Source organism: Rutidosis leptorrhynchoides, chromosome 10, assembly GCF_046630445.1.
Source record: "Rutidosis leptorrhynchoides isolate AG116_Rl617_1_P2 chromosome 10, CSIRO_AGI_Rlap_v1, whole genome shotgun sequence".
NCBI lineage: Eukaryota > Viridiplantae > Streptophyta > Magnoliopsida > Asterales > Asteraceae > Rutidosis > Rutidosis leptorrhynchoides.
The window spans coordinates 96,877,984-96,892,161 of record NC_092342.1 but is presented as its reverse complement, the minus strand read 5'-3'; the positions used below and the strand labels follow the sequence as shown (position 1 = coordinate 96,892,161).

The following is a 14,178-nucleotide window of genomic DNA, read 5'->3' as shown; positions in this document are numbered from 1 at the left end:
AATTTCGGGACGAAATTTATTTAACGGGGAGGTAATGTAACGACCGCACTTTTTCGATCATACTATACTTATAAGATTAATATTTACATAAATTAAACCTTGCCAACATGATAAGCAATCCAAATTGTCGAGACTGATATTTCCGAAAAGAGTTTTACACAACGTTTGACCGTCTAGTTTGACCGATGATATCACGAACCATACAATATATGATAATTATACGTTTGTGTATATATATGTATATATACATATTTAACATGATTAAGGAATGTTTTAATACCTCATTTTATATTAATAACAACAAGTTATATGTGTATTTTGAAACTACTAACTTAAGTTTTCAAAACGATAACTATACGTAACGTTATTTGACATAAATACTTAAGACATATAATGTTTATACATATATTGTATAAGTAATGTATTTAATCACTTTTAAGAACTTAAATACATAAAATCATATAAGTGTATTCACAAAAGATAGCTATATTTGAATCCTCATTCCATTTTTCACAAAATTTCTATACGTATACCTAGAGTATTTGTACTCGTATCATACCAAGCTTCTATACGTATTTACTATTGGTATATACACATCAAATCACCACCTAACCAGCCCTTATTCATGCCTTATGTATAAGGTAATTACTTTTGAATCATTGCAAGACTAATTACAAAAATACAAACTAGAATTTTGTCATGTTATCCTTAAAGATCACATTTTTAGGAGTATATATGTATCATCATTTTTGATTCATTTTTACTTCAATCTCTTAACTAAAAACACACACTCTTTCTTACTCTCTAAACTCCATAACAATCCAGCAAAGTTCCATAAAGATCTAGCTTCAAAAACCATACTAAAACACCATAAGAAAACCATACAAAAACACTTCAAGAAAACCTTCCAAGAACACCAACTTACTTCCAATCTTTCATCCACTTCCATCACCCTTTTGATTCTAGCTTCTTACTTCTCTTTTACAGCAACTTCATCCAAGGAACTTGAGGTAGAATCTATGTTCATAACCTTATTCGATTCATATATATATAGCTATCTTATTTTGTGGTACAAAAGTTTAACAACAAGAACATAGTTTGAATGTTTTCAAACTTGTTTGCAAACTAAATAGATCCTTCTAACTTAACTTTTAAAATACTTCAAGACCTGTAATATAACTTATGTATATACTAATTTAACAAGGTAAAACTTGGTTTTTCAAAGTATAAGTATTTTTAGAAAAATGGTCATTAAATGATTTTGTTGTAACAAAAATGTTTAACTTCATATGTTTCACTAATGTTTCACTTATGCCGTATGATTTTGAATACAAACCAAGGTATTTACAGTTCATAGTCTTAAAGAAGAACTCGATCCAAGAAGATGGCAATTTGAATCAACGAAAACGGATTTGTAACGAAGAAACTATGACCGAAACAAAATTGGTTATCCTAGATCATTTCAACTACGGGATCAATTGGAAAAAATGATATAAATCACATATTTCTAAGATAACATGATATTTTATATATATGTACTTATAATTCAATTTTATATGGTTCAGGATCACCCGTAAACAACACGAGAAGATTAATCATAAGATCCCATGATTGTACGCAACACGTCATTTGACAACACCGGTACTTTATGTACGCAACACGTCATTTGACAACACCGGTACCATGGGTCAAGATTAATCTCGACCAATACATATACGATGGGGTTTTATTTATTTCGTTGGGGGTTTTGTTTATTGCGGGTATATTAAACATCTAAAAATGAACCATTAAAAATTGAATTACTAACATCGGAATGCTAACTACGGACTAAGGAAATATTCAAAATATTAAAAGTATAACAAGTATATATATATATAACGTTTGTTTTAAAATGAAAACATATTGATATATTATATATGGATAGGTTTGTGATATCAACCGGAAGACCGAGTCAAATTATTTATATCATCAAGACAAGAGTGAGTATATAGTCCCACTTTTAAACTCTAAATATTTCGGGATGAGAATACATGTATTTTATGTTTTACGTTATGGACACAAGTAACTGAAAAATATATTCTACGTTGAGTTGTACCACTGGCATACTTCCCTGTAGCTTGGTAACTAATATTTACAGCGGTATTGTAAACGCGAATCCTGTTGATAGATCTATCGGGCCTGACAACCCCAACCGGACTGGACGACCAGTATTCAACGGTTGCACAGTACTTCGTTTCGTAACTACACTTGGTACGGTGTAGTAAGATTTCATAATAAAGGGAATATGCGACGTGATTAAATGTTAAGTATGGTTACCAAGTGCTCAACCACTTAGAACATTTTTATTAAACTGTTTATATACGAAATCTTGTGGTCTATATATATATTGCTGCCGGCATTAAACCTATATCTCACCAACTTTATGTTGACCTTTTAAAACATGTCTATTCTCAGGAGATTACTAAAGCTTCCGCTGCATCATGTTGGATCTAACCAGGATCTTGCGTACGCATGTTTGTGTCAAAAATAAAACTGCATATCCGAGATGTTGTATTGTAAAATATGCTAGAAACCGTGTTGTTATCATCATTTGTAAAGTTTGTAAGTCGAAGATTATCGCTAAACGTTAATCTTCTTTTTATTGTCTTAAGCTTGTAACAAAAATAATGGTTATGGTTTGTAATGTATAATATATGCAGTTTTCTTTCAAAAATGTCTCATATAGAGGTCAATACCTCGCAATGAAATCATACGTTAACTAACGCGTTCTTATGGATAAGGACGGGTTATGACAGATTCTTTGTTAAGGGTTCATCACGGAATAGCGACCCTCGCTTCTAGTCCCACTGATCGAGACTCTTTCTCTCTTGCTTGAATGCCAATCAACTTTTCTGACTCTAATCTGTACTTTCACACGCATGAAATACCGTCACTCGCCTCCCTTCCGGTCGCCTTAGCTTCTGAATCCAATCTTGAACGTTCATTAGGCATTCACAAGTTCACTTCTCTTTCGAGTTCTAAAAAAGATTGTTATGCTTGTGGTGACTTCTCGGTTAGGAATTCTCATTGCCCGGTTACAGGAGTAGGGTCATACTCTCCTCGGTTAGGAATTCTCATTGCCCGGTTAAAGGACTAGGGTCATACTCGCCTCATCGGCGAATGTCTTGTGTCTCGTGATTCTTGCATTTATTTTTTCTGTGTGAAATTGGTATTATTAGTTATTTTAACGAAATTAGAAAATATGAGAGTTTTAGTTCCTTTTTAACACACCGAATATGAAATTTATAAAAATACATTCCCTATAGATAAAATACATTTCATTAAAAAGATAAAACATCCCCCAACCCCAATGGTAATGCTCATATATCACCCCCAATAGTATGAACTATATATATGTAAACAAACTGCTTCAAACGTGACATAATACGAAGTATGAACTTCTGTAGTTATTGATCCATCAAAAACTCGTATACAATATATATAATAGTACCATACAAATACAAAAACAGTGTGATCAATAACTCTAACAAACAAGATGAATCGTGTTGTAAATTCCTAATAATATATCACAGCTCCACTAAAGGAGACAATAAGAGAACAATTACAATACAGCACTAGACTTGCCAATATACATTCATCCCCTTCCCTTACATTCTTTAATGTTGTTTTTGGTATTAATCAAGAATGTTGTTTTTGGTATTAATCAAGATCATGTTGTATTATGAATCTCATTTGGATCAATAACGATTCCATGAGGTATTGCAGACCGGCCCAAGAAGTTTCTTCGGGTGCTGCGTGACGAGATTTCGCCCATTTGGACATGAGATGGTATTGTTGTTTCATTTGAGTGGCCTGAAATGCAGAGTGTACCTGAATCATCTTGTTCCCAGAAAACTTCCACCATTAATCCTCTTGGATTTTCTGTTGAAACTGTTCCAGGAATTCCTATGTATCGTGCTCCAACTGGTATCTGCATAAATGGTGGAGTTTTGTAGGGTAATTCAACGTGGGGTCAATATTAGGTGCTAACAGAATATATTTGGGAAGTTAGAGATGAAAAGTAACTGGTGTACCCTTGTAGGCATTTTCTATTCATAAGCAAAATAGTCAAGCCATAAGATGACTATATATAGGGTGTGTTTGATAAAACAGAATGATTAAGCTTTAAGCGCAGAATAATTTAAAATCTGAATGATTCAAAGATTCTGATTAACTTAATTTTGAACAAAAATATCTTTTTTTTTTTTTAAATCATTCTGAATAAAATCTACGATGATATAAATTTAATGAATCAACCTTTAAATGATATAAAATTAATAGAAATTTGATGTGGAAGACATACTTGAAGAGAAGTTCCCGAAGTCAAAATCAAAGTGGTGAATCGACCTTCAGCAGCAGCACTTTCAAACTCTGCTTGTTTCGCAATGTTCAGGAACACTTCTTCAAGGGTTGTAAGACTGAGCTGGATATCTGATATACCGAACTCCTCCTCTCTATTTTCTAGCTCCTCAAAGAATTTCTAATAACAAAAATAGCATACATATAATCAGTTAATTGATGGTCTTAATATAAATATTTAACTAAAATATGTTTGTTCGTGAGTACGGGTTTAGTAAAATAAAAAGGAGAAGTTTCTGCAAGCGTGTTTGTCACCGACGATATGCGTACAAAATTACTAATTAAAATTTTTGTTCTTAAATGTAGTAAAAGTGTACAATAACTGTTTTGTCTATATGCATAAACTGTGTGTGCATATGCTACAATGAACAGGTAGTCGTAGTCGATAATAAATCTTTTGAAGTGTAGTGATCACGAAAGATGAGCTTAATAAACTACAGAAACCAATAATTAAGTATTGAAACGATAAAACCCATATATTTTGACTCTAAAACTCCCTTCAAACTAAAGGTGGCAAATTTTAAAACTTAATTGGGACGATTGGGGTTGTCATTTATTTCAAACATGACGAATCAGTTAATCACCTACACGGGGAATGAGGAAATCAGGTTGACCCAACACAAAACTAGGTTCGAATCTTGTGGTGGCTAAGGAAGGGTTGGAAACAGCCAGGGAGTAATCTTGACGGGCTGCATACAATAGAGTATGAGATTGGATTACCCGCCCTCCGGAGTAACACGAACAGGGCAAAACCTTATAGCTTTATTCAATAAAATTGTTTTAAGGATTTTTCTGACGACAACCCTAAGGGGACTGTCGTTAACACACATAAACAATTGTACAATAAAGTAACCGCCACCACAAAATTAATCAGTAATGGCTATGTCCAGTAAATTTATATGTGTTAATGATAACCCTAAGCGCCGTCGTTAGAAAAAATCATTGTTTTAATCATTAAAACTAACACATTGGTTACTTATAAAAAGAATTTAGAAACTCGAACATAAGGGTTTATAGGTACTACCACATAACCAATTTCAACAACCTGATTTCAACAACCCGATTTAAACCCGTCCACCACCCGCCAAACCCGCCTATCTTGCTAACAGAAGTAGTTAAACCTTAGGAATAAAATGAAGCAAACCTACAATACCAATGAAAAGTCTTACCGTTAGCAGGCTCTCTTTGTCATGTGGGATAACAAAAGTGACGAAAGACTTGTTTTCCTCTTTTGGAACCACATCTAAACGCTGTATAATAGACCCACAACTCGAAAATTAGAATATACAACACAAGTAACGCTTAGACTAGCTGTGTAATTCAACATACATCTTTAAAGAACAGCTTCACTTCCTCATGATGTTTTGCACCCATGACATCAGCAGTGGGCCCAGAGAAGCTTATATTAGCGATGTAACCAGTACCAAATCTTGATTTAAGCCTGATTGAGTTTCCAATGCAGCGAAGCTTACCTTTAGTCATAATTCCAATTCTATCACTTAAAATATCAGCTTCTTCCATTGAATGTGTTGTGAGTATAATCGCTCGCCCTTTCTTTGCATTCTCAATAATGTCCCAAACATGTCTTCGAGTTATCGGATCCATACCAGTAGTCTGAACATGTAAAGTTTGACCAACATGTAGATTAAAGAAAGAAACTTTGACCTTTACTTAACAATAATTAAATAAGTTCAAGTTATGTTTACCGGTTCATCTAAGATGACCAACTTTGGTTCACCAATTAGAGCTATTGCAACACTGAGCCGACGTTTCATTCCACCACTGTAACTACGAGCTCTCACTCGGGCTGACTCAGTGAGTCTCACCTCAGCCAATGACTTTTGCACAACCTGAATTGATAAGGATGTATATATTAAAAGTTATTTAAGCACATAAACATTACATTCAAATATGTTTGACATTTATATTACCACATAATTCAGTTGACAGCTTAATATACAGCCAAAATTACACTATATGTCTATATTACAGCGTACCATCTTAAGTGAAGCAGGGGGAAGACCCTTGATACTGGCAAAAAGATATAGGTGTTCTTGACCAGATAATGCGTCCCAAAGTATATCAAACTGCAACCAGTAGTAAAAATGTTACTTTCACTTCAGATGAATAGTTAATTGCACCTAATGGTGTGTATGCGCGCGCGCGCGAAATAAATACTTCCAAAGTAATCTAATTTTCCTTAAAAAAAAGTAACAGTTAGAAGTTTGTTATGCAGCTGATTACAAGAAAGTAGTCTCACCTGGGGGCATACACCTATCATTTTCTGGATATTTGACATGCCAATAGAGCTTCGAATGGAATGTCCATATATAAGAGCTGTTAATAAGACATTTTCATGACAAATTTTCATATGAATTACTAAAGATATTACAAGAAAACGTCCACGTTGAAATGATAAATATTACCATCTCCGTCAGTGACTGGTGTGATGCCAGTTAAGCAATTGATCGCAGTAGTTTTTCCAGCTCCATTGGGTCCTAAAAGACAAAATAGCTGATCCTTCGGGAAGTTCACCCATAAGCCCTAAAAATAAAAACGAAATTGATCAGCTTATTTACAAGCTCAAAAGCAAGAAGTACCAATATGATGGTAAAAGATTAGATTACTCAATTACAATCTAACTAAAACAATAAAATGATTCAGAAGGTTTTATACCCTTAGTGCATGGTAAGCTGCAGTTTTCTTGCAACTACAACAGCCAATGTTAGTCCTTCCAGGGTAAACTTTGACAAGACCATGTATCTGAACTGCAAGATTTGGGTCAACAACACCTTCTCTGTGTTGCTGTTTCACAATGTTTTCCTCTTCAAGTACATCCTCGTCGTCTGGGTACATTTGTTCTAACGGTGGAGGAGAACGCATGCAACTACATATCCCACCCTCTTCAAACAAAACACGGTTAAAATGGTTCAGTGTTAACCATACACATTTAAAAAGAGAACAAAGAACATATGCATACTCATAGAGGGGGAAAAATATGCCCACTCAGACAGGTTAGGTAACCGGTCAATAGAAGTTCGAGTTGAACTGTGTCATTTTCTGTTACAGGTTGAAATTACTTGACCCATAAAGACTTTTTTTGTCCATTTTTAACACATCAGTACTAATAAACAGTGTTGTGAAACTCCCATCTAATGCCGCTTACTCCCCGATTACTCCTTTTTAGGAACTGTCCGATCCGAGTTTCCAAAATCTGAGTAATTAATTTGTCAACGCAGGTCAATGGGTCAAAATCAAATTTAGTTGGTCAAAAAACTGGATTTAGGTAGTCAAAATCGGTAAAAGTCAATATTGGTCAACATATTAATATGAAATTAAATAGATTTTTTAGAGTTCTTGAAGAAATGAAGATTATGTTTATGTTTCCAGACAAATATATTAATGTTTATGTTTATTTTTATGGATATCTTGTATATTTACACATATTTTTGAATTTTAATACTTAAATGTATAAAAAGTCCAATCCGATTACTCCCTGAGTTGCCGATTACCTCCTCAAAAGTCACGACTGAGTACTTCGTAAGTAGCGATTTTCGCAACCTTGTTAATAAATGAGTTGTTACTTATGATTTCAAAAAAACAATTTTGTTACAATAATGATTTAGAAGGTTGGATGGATAAAAGACATAGTTTAGATGACTTTCAACCCATTTGAACAGTTCCTTTTCTAAAAGTTCTCAATTTGACCCGTCTAAGATTAAACACAACCCAAATCTACCCAATAGAAAGTAAATGGGTCATAAGTTCTGCATCTAGTTACTAATTTATCTGCTTACCTTTCACCCTGCCTCCACCTTTTCCTGACCAGTATCCAGGGTTCAAAAAGTAGAAAGTTGGTTTTCTTACACCTGATGAGTTTGGGAATAAATTATCGAAGTAGATCGCCAGAACAACCCATAAAAGAAATGTCGCAAATAGCCATATATAGATGTCACTCTGCCAATAAGACAAAAAACATGAAATAAGTCAATAAATCGAACATGGTATAAGATGAACATATAAATACATACCAATGTTATTAGACAGTCGGTGTCATTTGGTGAACACTTTCCTATCCCGGCCCAGCTAATACCAGGATCTTCAGGAGTGGCAGTAGCATCAGACAGCAATTGAAGGGCTTTAGCAAGAAGATTAGGTGGGTAAAAAGACCATATTGTCCTGTATGTGTTAGAGAAGTTTTTACTGTATGGAAAACCGAATGCTGTAACCACCTGAATTAAAAAAGAAAAACTTCAATATGAAATGTGATAAAGTTAGTAGATTACAGTAAGCAAAATTATAACTAACCTGTGTCAGAAAACCAACTATAAACACAGAGAAACCGACACTTGTTGATGAAGTAGATTTGCTGATGAATGATGAAAACATGAACGCAAAACCAACCTGGAAGCAAAAGCAAGTGATTGCTAATTAAAAAACATAGAAAATGGAATTTGAAATTGTAAGTTGGATAAAGAAAGAATGTTACCATGTTTAATTGAAAAAGAAAGAACATGAGAAACACAACTGCAAAGCTGTTGTGTAAGAAAAAATCAAACTGAAACATCATTCCAAAGAGAACTGTGAAAAGAGATGAAAATAGGGTGATGATTCCCTCCCATGTAAGCCATGATAACCAGTAAGCTGTATCGTAAAGACCCATCATAGACATCGCCTATAAGTAAAACAATTCGAAACTTAAACTTCAATTACATAAACACTAAAGGTGGCAAAATAAGCGGGTGAGGTGTGGGTCAGTAATAAATGGAAACGGGTCCAATCAAAGCACACAGTTATGTTGGACCAGCCTGTAAATACTTTATATCCATTTATATCAATTTTTTTATAGTTAATAGAGCAGAATATCTACATTAAACATGAATATACTTGAAAAGGGCGGGAAGAATTCTTTGAAAGAGATGGTTAATGGAAATTTGAAAAGGGCGGGTCCTCGAGGTTGATTGCTGTGGTCCGTCTGATGTTCTTCGTTTGGTTTCGTTGCTTGTAGTTTCATGTTATTCTCGGTTTGGTTTGATTAGTTTGTTTGTAGTTTTTTCGGGATGTTAGGGAGGCTCGTTTTCAGATAGCTTTTGTTTAGATGGTTGCTTTCTAGGTGTGAGCTTCCTCGTTTTCCCCATGTCCTTTTGTATCTTCTGTCGAGGGCATTTTCTTTTGGAAAACGACCTTGTTTCTATATGAGTATTCGTTATTTTCGCCAAAAATTTAAAAAAACATGAATATACTTTAGATGGTACTCCACCTGATTGACACATTAAACCCATTTGACCCATTTCCTTTAAAGTTTGAAACTTTATCTTAACCCAGGTCCCACTTTACCCACCAGAGACAAAATTAACCTAAATCAAACAATTTATAGGTGAATGAGTACATAAAAATAAAAAATAAAAAAGAAATCTCGGTACCTGGCGAAGCTTGAGTTCTTTCTCAACAATCAAAGAACTAATCTGCAACACAAAGCCAAACATGGCAATTGCAAGGAAAAAACTTGGTCCTACTGTAGCCACGGAAGAGAATGTTGTAACCACAGGGTGTGCATATTCCTTCAAATTGACAACCCAACTGAAACTAGAATCTGCCAGATTTTTAAAAATGTTGCTCAGTTATTTGAAGAAATGAAGAAGATATAACAATCCACAAGTACAAGAAAGGGATTAAATGAAGTGATTTTTTATACCTCCTATTAAGGACCTTGCAATTTCACGTTCAGCTGCAACTTGCAGTGGTATTTGGAATTTAAATGTTGGATCTTCGAAATCTCCCCGTTTTGCAACTGGTGTAGAGTTTGTCTGTAAACCATAACTAATTACAGTAGAAGATCTCTCTACAAAATGCAAAGCTCCGGGACACGTCATAGGATTAGCAAAAAGCCACGCATCCACGTCATTCTTTATTCGAAATGATTTCACCTATTCACAAAAGTCATGAATGATCTTCCAATGAGAACCTGTTTTAGATAAACTTTACATATATGGAATGATTCCCAACATTGGCCACTCCCACAGAAAATCTTAATCCGCTAATTAAAATTTCCATTATTAAATATATAACCATCTTTCAATCCTGGATTGTAGATTTTTTTTTTTTTTTTTTTTGCTGTTCTCGATACAGTTAGAATGCATCAAAATGTCTCATTTACAGTAATCCTAAGAATTGTATTATGTAGTATCATAGCAAAAATTGTTCCTTTTTTACTGTTTGAAGTTATAGTTGTTACCTCTTTAGTTATGTAAGGACACACATATAGATACATCAGTTATGTTTGAATTGCCCAGATACACATATATGATTGTTGTTGAATTTGTGTTTGAATTGTATTATGTAGTATCATAGCAATATAACTGTTCCTTTAGTTATGAATATTATCCGTTAAGCACAAAATGCATATTTTTCCAATAACAGTGTCTGAATCTGGTACTGTTTCTTACAAAACAACAACAACAAAACTCAATACCACATAAATGGTGTATGAGAGAAGTGAGATGTAAACAATCTTTCCCCTATCCGAGAATAAAGACAAGTCATTTCTCCACCCAAACCCAGAGTGAAAACACTCAAAAATAGAGAAAGTCATCCCTCTCCCTATTCGACGGATAGAGAGATTGATTCCGAGTGGACCTCCAGCCAATAACTAGAAAACAAATTAAAAATAAAAAAATTAAAAATAAATTGAAACACCATGAAAATGGTAAAATCAAATTTCCATTGGTTTTAAATTCTGCCTGAAATTTATTTTAGGCTCAGTCAAGTCGCCAATAAATCGACGTTTGTTTTCGACTCAATAACTAGAGCCCTAACAAAATTTACCAAATTCTGAAAATGGAACGAACTTTCACCCCATTACCAATTAATGTGAAGCTTAACCAATAACATCCTATAGTAAAAAGGTGACATGGCACCAGGTTGATGTGGTGGACTGGCGGGATAACACAGGTCACCAATGTAACATTATATGTTAAAATTTTACAGTGGATTTTTTTTTTTCTTTTTCTTTTTTTTGTTATATATCATCAGAATCAGACAGATGATACAATACGGCGAGAATACAACAAATGTAACATAAAATAAAATACAAACTTCGCTAAATAAATAAAAAAAAAAAAAAAAAATGACTATTGATTAGATGTTACTATGTGCGGCAAGCATAATTGTACTACCTCCTGCGTGGCAATACACATCAGCACCAAAACGTCACTATCTCCACCTACGTGGCAGTCCACGTAGGAGATAGAAAATTTACATATCCATTCACAAAATTTGTATTTACTCCGAATCTTAACTAACTTTATACGTTTAGTATAAACTGTAAAAGTCAATTGCTTTGATACAGGCTATAATAAAATGAATAAATAAATATAAATATAATTTTTTTTAGAACGGCAATTGGACTGCAACTATTTTTTAAGGATACGGAATATATAAATATAATTAACGGAAAGTAAAGAAAAAATTGAGATAAATCAATAAACAATACTCGAATTAGTACCTTAGAAGCAGGAATAGGTCTGCCAGGATTATTAGCCCTAATTCGATCAACAATTGATCCAATTCTGACACTATCACTTCCACTCCATACAAAATCATAACAGGGGAGCTTCGTGTAATACTTATCTTCACACGGAAGAATCGGAGGATCGATTAACGATTCAGGATTACGTACGCTTTTAAACGCAGTAGATGAACCGAATCGAGCTTCAATTGCTTTTTGAATAATAAATAACAAAAATATGAAGAATATTGATGAAAATAATTGAAGAAATGTAGCTCTTTTGTTCCTCCATGCGAGTAGCAGGTTTTTGGTGAATAATGCTTTGTATTGTTGTAGTAATACCTTGTATCCTTTCTGTAATTCCATATTTTGATTGATTTTTGTTGAATTTGTGTATGAATTTATGTGGTTATATGTATATGTATATGTATATGTATATGTATATGTATATATGTCTGTATGTATAGGTCAAGCGCGGATTTAATTTTTTTTGTTATTCTTTGATAGAGTGAAAATAAGGATGTAAGATGATATTTATAAATGCCATTGATCTATATTAAATCTGCAAGTGTGCCACTATCGAGAGTCAACGGGGATTATAGTTTGAAGGTAATTGCAATTTGTCAAAAGTTCAAATGAGAACCACAAAAAGGGCGAGAACTGTAAGAATTTTTAATTTACGGATATTTTCACATGTGGGTAGATTGAATCACTCATAAATATTGATGGAGATTGAAAAAACTTATATTTTACCTATATAATCAAATATATAGTTTTCCGTTCACATGTGCATATTTTTTTGTGTAACATGTAAACACTTCATATAATTAACAATTTAACATATAATTTGTGGTAATGAACATATGTTTGTTAGTGATATGAGCATTAATTAATATTTGCATTTAATTTGTTGCATTTATGTGCATAAAAACTATTAAATTAAAAAGTTCTCGCAGTTCTCGCTTTTTTTGGAATTCTCGTTTGAACCTGCCTGTTACAGTTTAACACTTCAACTTTTAAAATATAGCTACTAGAAGATGGAAATAATTGTTCTGACATTATTTTTATATAAAGCTGATGATCCGTACATCTAATATCATATCTAAAGATAAATAGCAAAACATAAATATATTGAGTACATCTAAATAGTGAGAAAATTTTGATATTCATTTATCCGTTTACTAATAAACTAATAGTATATAGTATATACTTAAGTTACTATCTCAAAAAGAGAGAACGTGAAGGACATGAATTGGGCATTTTAGGTATCACAAAGAAAATAAGTGAGGGGCAACTGGGCAAGTTAGAAATTTGAAAATATAAATAAATATTTGTTCACGCAAAGCTAAATAAATCACAAGTATATATATCAAAAATTTTTAAGTGAAATAAAAATAAATACTTGTACATGAAGCAAACAGAGCGACAAAATCAAAATGCTTAGTCAACTCAATCAGGAATTCATGATCGTGCAAAAGTTCGAAGACTATTCATACATGAAATTTTATTAGTTTAAGTATGCTTTTAAACATAAAACATAAGACCATTCTCAATATATCAATGTAGATATAGATATAAGATTTTCGTTCATCCACTAATTGTTACCTCAACTTCACGTTAACATAACCATTCAGGCTTGCCTGAGTGGTCACCGAGTTGCCCAATGAAGCACACTATCCGGGTTCAATTCCTGGCTATGCCAAATTGTTCAAAAAGGGAGTGTGACTAGAGGGTGCGCATAATGCGCAATTCACCCGGTACCAGGTCTCGTGCTCGGGAGGCTTGATTACCCGAGGTTTTACCTTCTATGGGGGAGCCAATGTGCTCGTTCATATGAGGGTTTCCTCGCAACAAAAAAAAAAAACCTTCACGTTAACATTTTCTTTTTATCATTAAATAATATAGATTTGTCATCCTTGACACCCTTTATTCCTATTACATACGGAGTATTATTTTCTATTACATGTATGTTTAAATTTACACAAAATTGCCCATTTCGTCCTCGTGTTTTTTTATTTTTTTCCCGTTTCATCCATGTGTTTTATTTTTGCATTTTATCTTTAAAAGCATTTTAATGTCCCAAATTCATCACTCACTCTAATAAAAGTTAATGTCCTGGACCATCCTTGTAAAAATTGATTCCTTAACATTGTAAAATTTTCACATTTGGAATAGAAATGGGCAAATTAGTCTTAAACTAGTTGTGGAGCCCTCGCTTCGCGCTGGGGGCTCCGTTTTGAATGCGAGTTAAAAAAAAGTGTTGATCTATTTTG

The 14,178-nt window shown here is 33.4% G+C and overlaps 1 protein-coding gene across 1 annotated transcript; it reads right to left on the bottom strand.

Annotated features, from left to right (window-relative positions):
• Window positions 1-3,474: 3,474 nt before the first annotated feature.
• On the bottom strand, window positions 3,475-12,324 carry LOC139873323 (ABC transporter A family member 2-like). The gene is made up of 16 exons (XM_071861252.1): window positions 11,903-12,324; window positions 10,094-10,325; window positions 9,822-9,991; window positions 8,888-9,073; window positions 8,707-8,802; window positions 8,430-8,630; window positions 8,196-8,355; window positions 7,075-7,301; window positions 6,825-6,942; window positions 6,659-6,735; window positions 6,396-6,485; window positions 6,105-6,248; window positions 5,728-6,012; window positions 5,568-5,648; window positions 4,343-4,519; window positions 3,475-3,970 (listed from the first exon to the last, which is right to left on the bottom strand). The coding sequence occupies exons 1-16, from the start codon at window positions 12,269-12,271 to the stop codon at window positions 3,710-3,712; spliced, it is 2,874 nt and encodes a 957-aa protein (XP_071717353.1). The 5' UTR covers window positions 12,272-12,324; the 3' UTR covers window positions 3,475-3,709.
• Between the last annotated feature and the right edge of the window lie 1,854 nt (window positions 12,325-14,178).

Coding starts and splice junctions, on each gene's coding strand:
- LOC139873323 (XM_071861252.1), bottom strand. CDS start 12,271: ATGGAATTACAGAAAGGATACAAGGTATTACTACAACAATACAAAGCA. Junction 10,326..11,902: donor GACCTATTCCTGCTTCTAAG/GTACTAATTCGA, acceptor TTTTGTGAATAG/GTGAAATCATTTCGAATAAA. Junction 7,302..8,195: donor AGGTGGAGGCAGGGTGAAAG/GTAAGCAGATAA, acceptor TTTTGTTTGAAG/AGGGTGGGATATGTAGTTGC.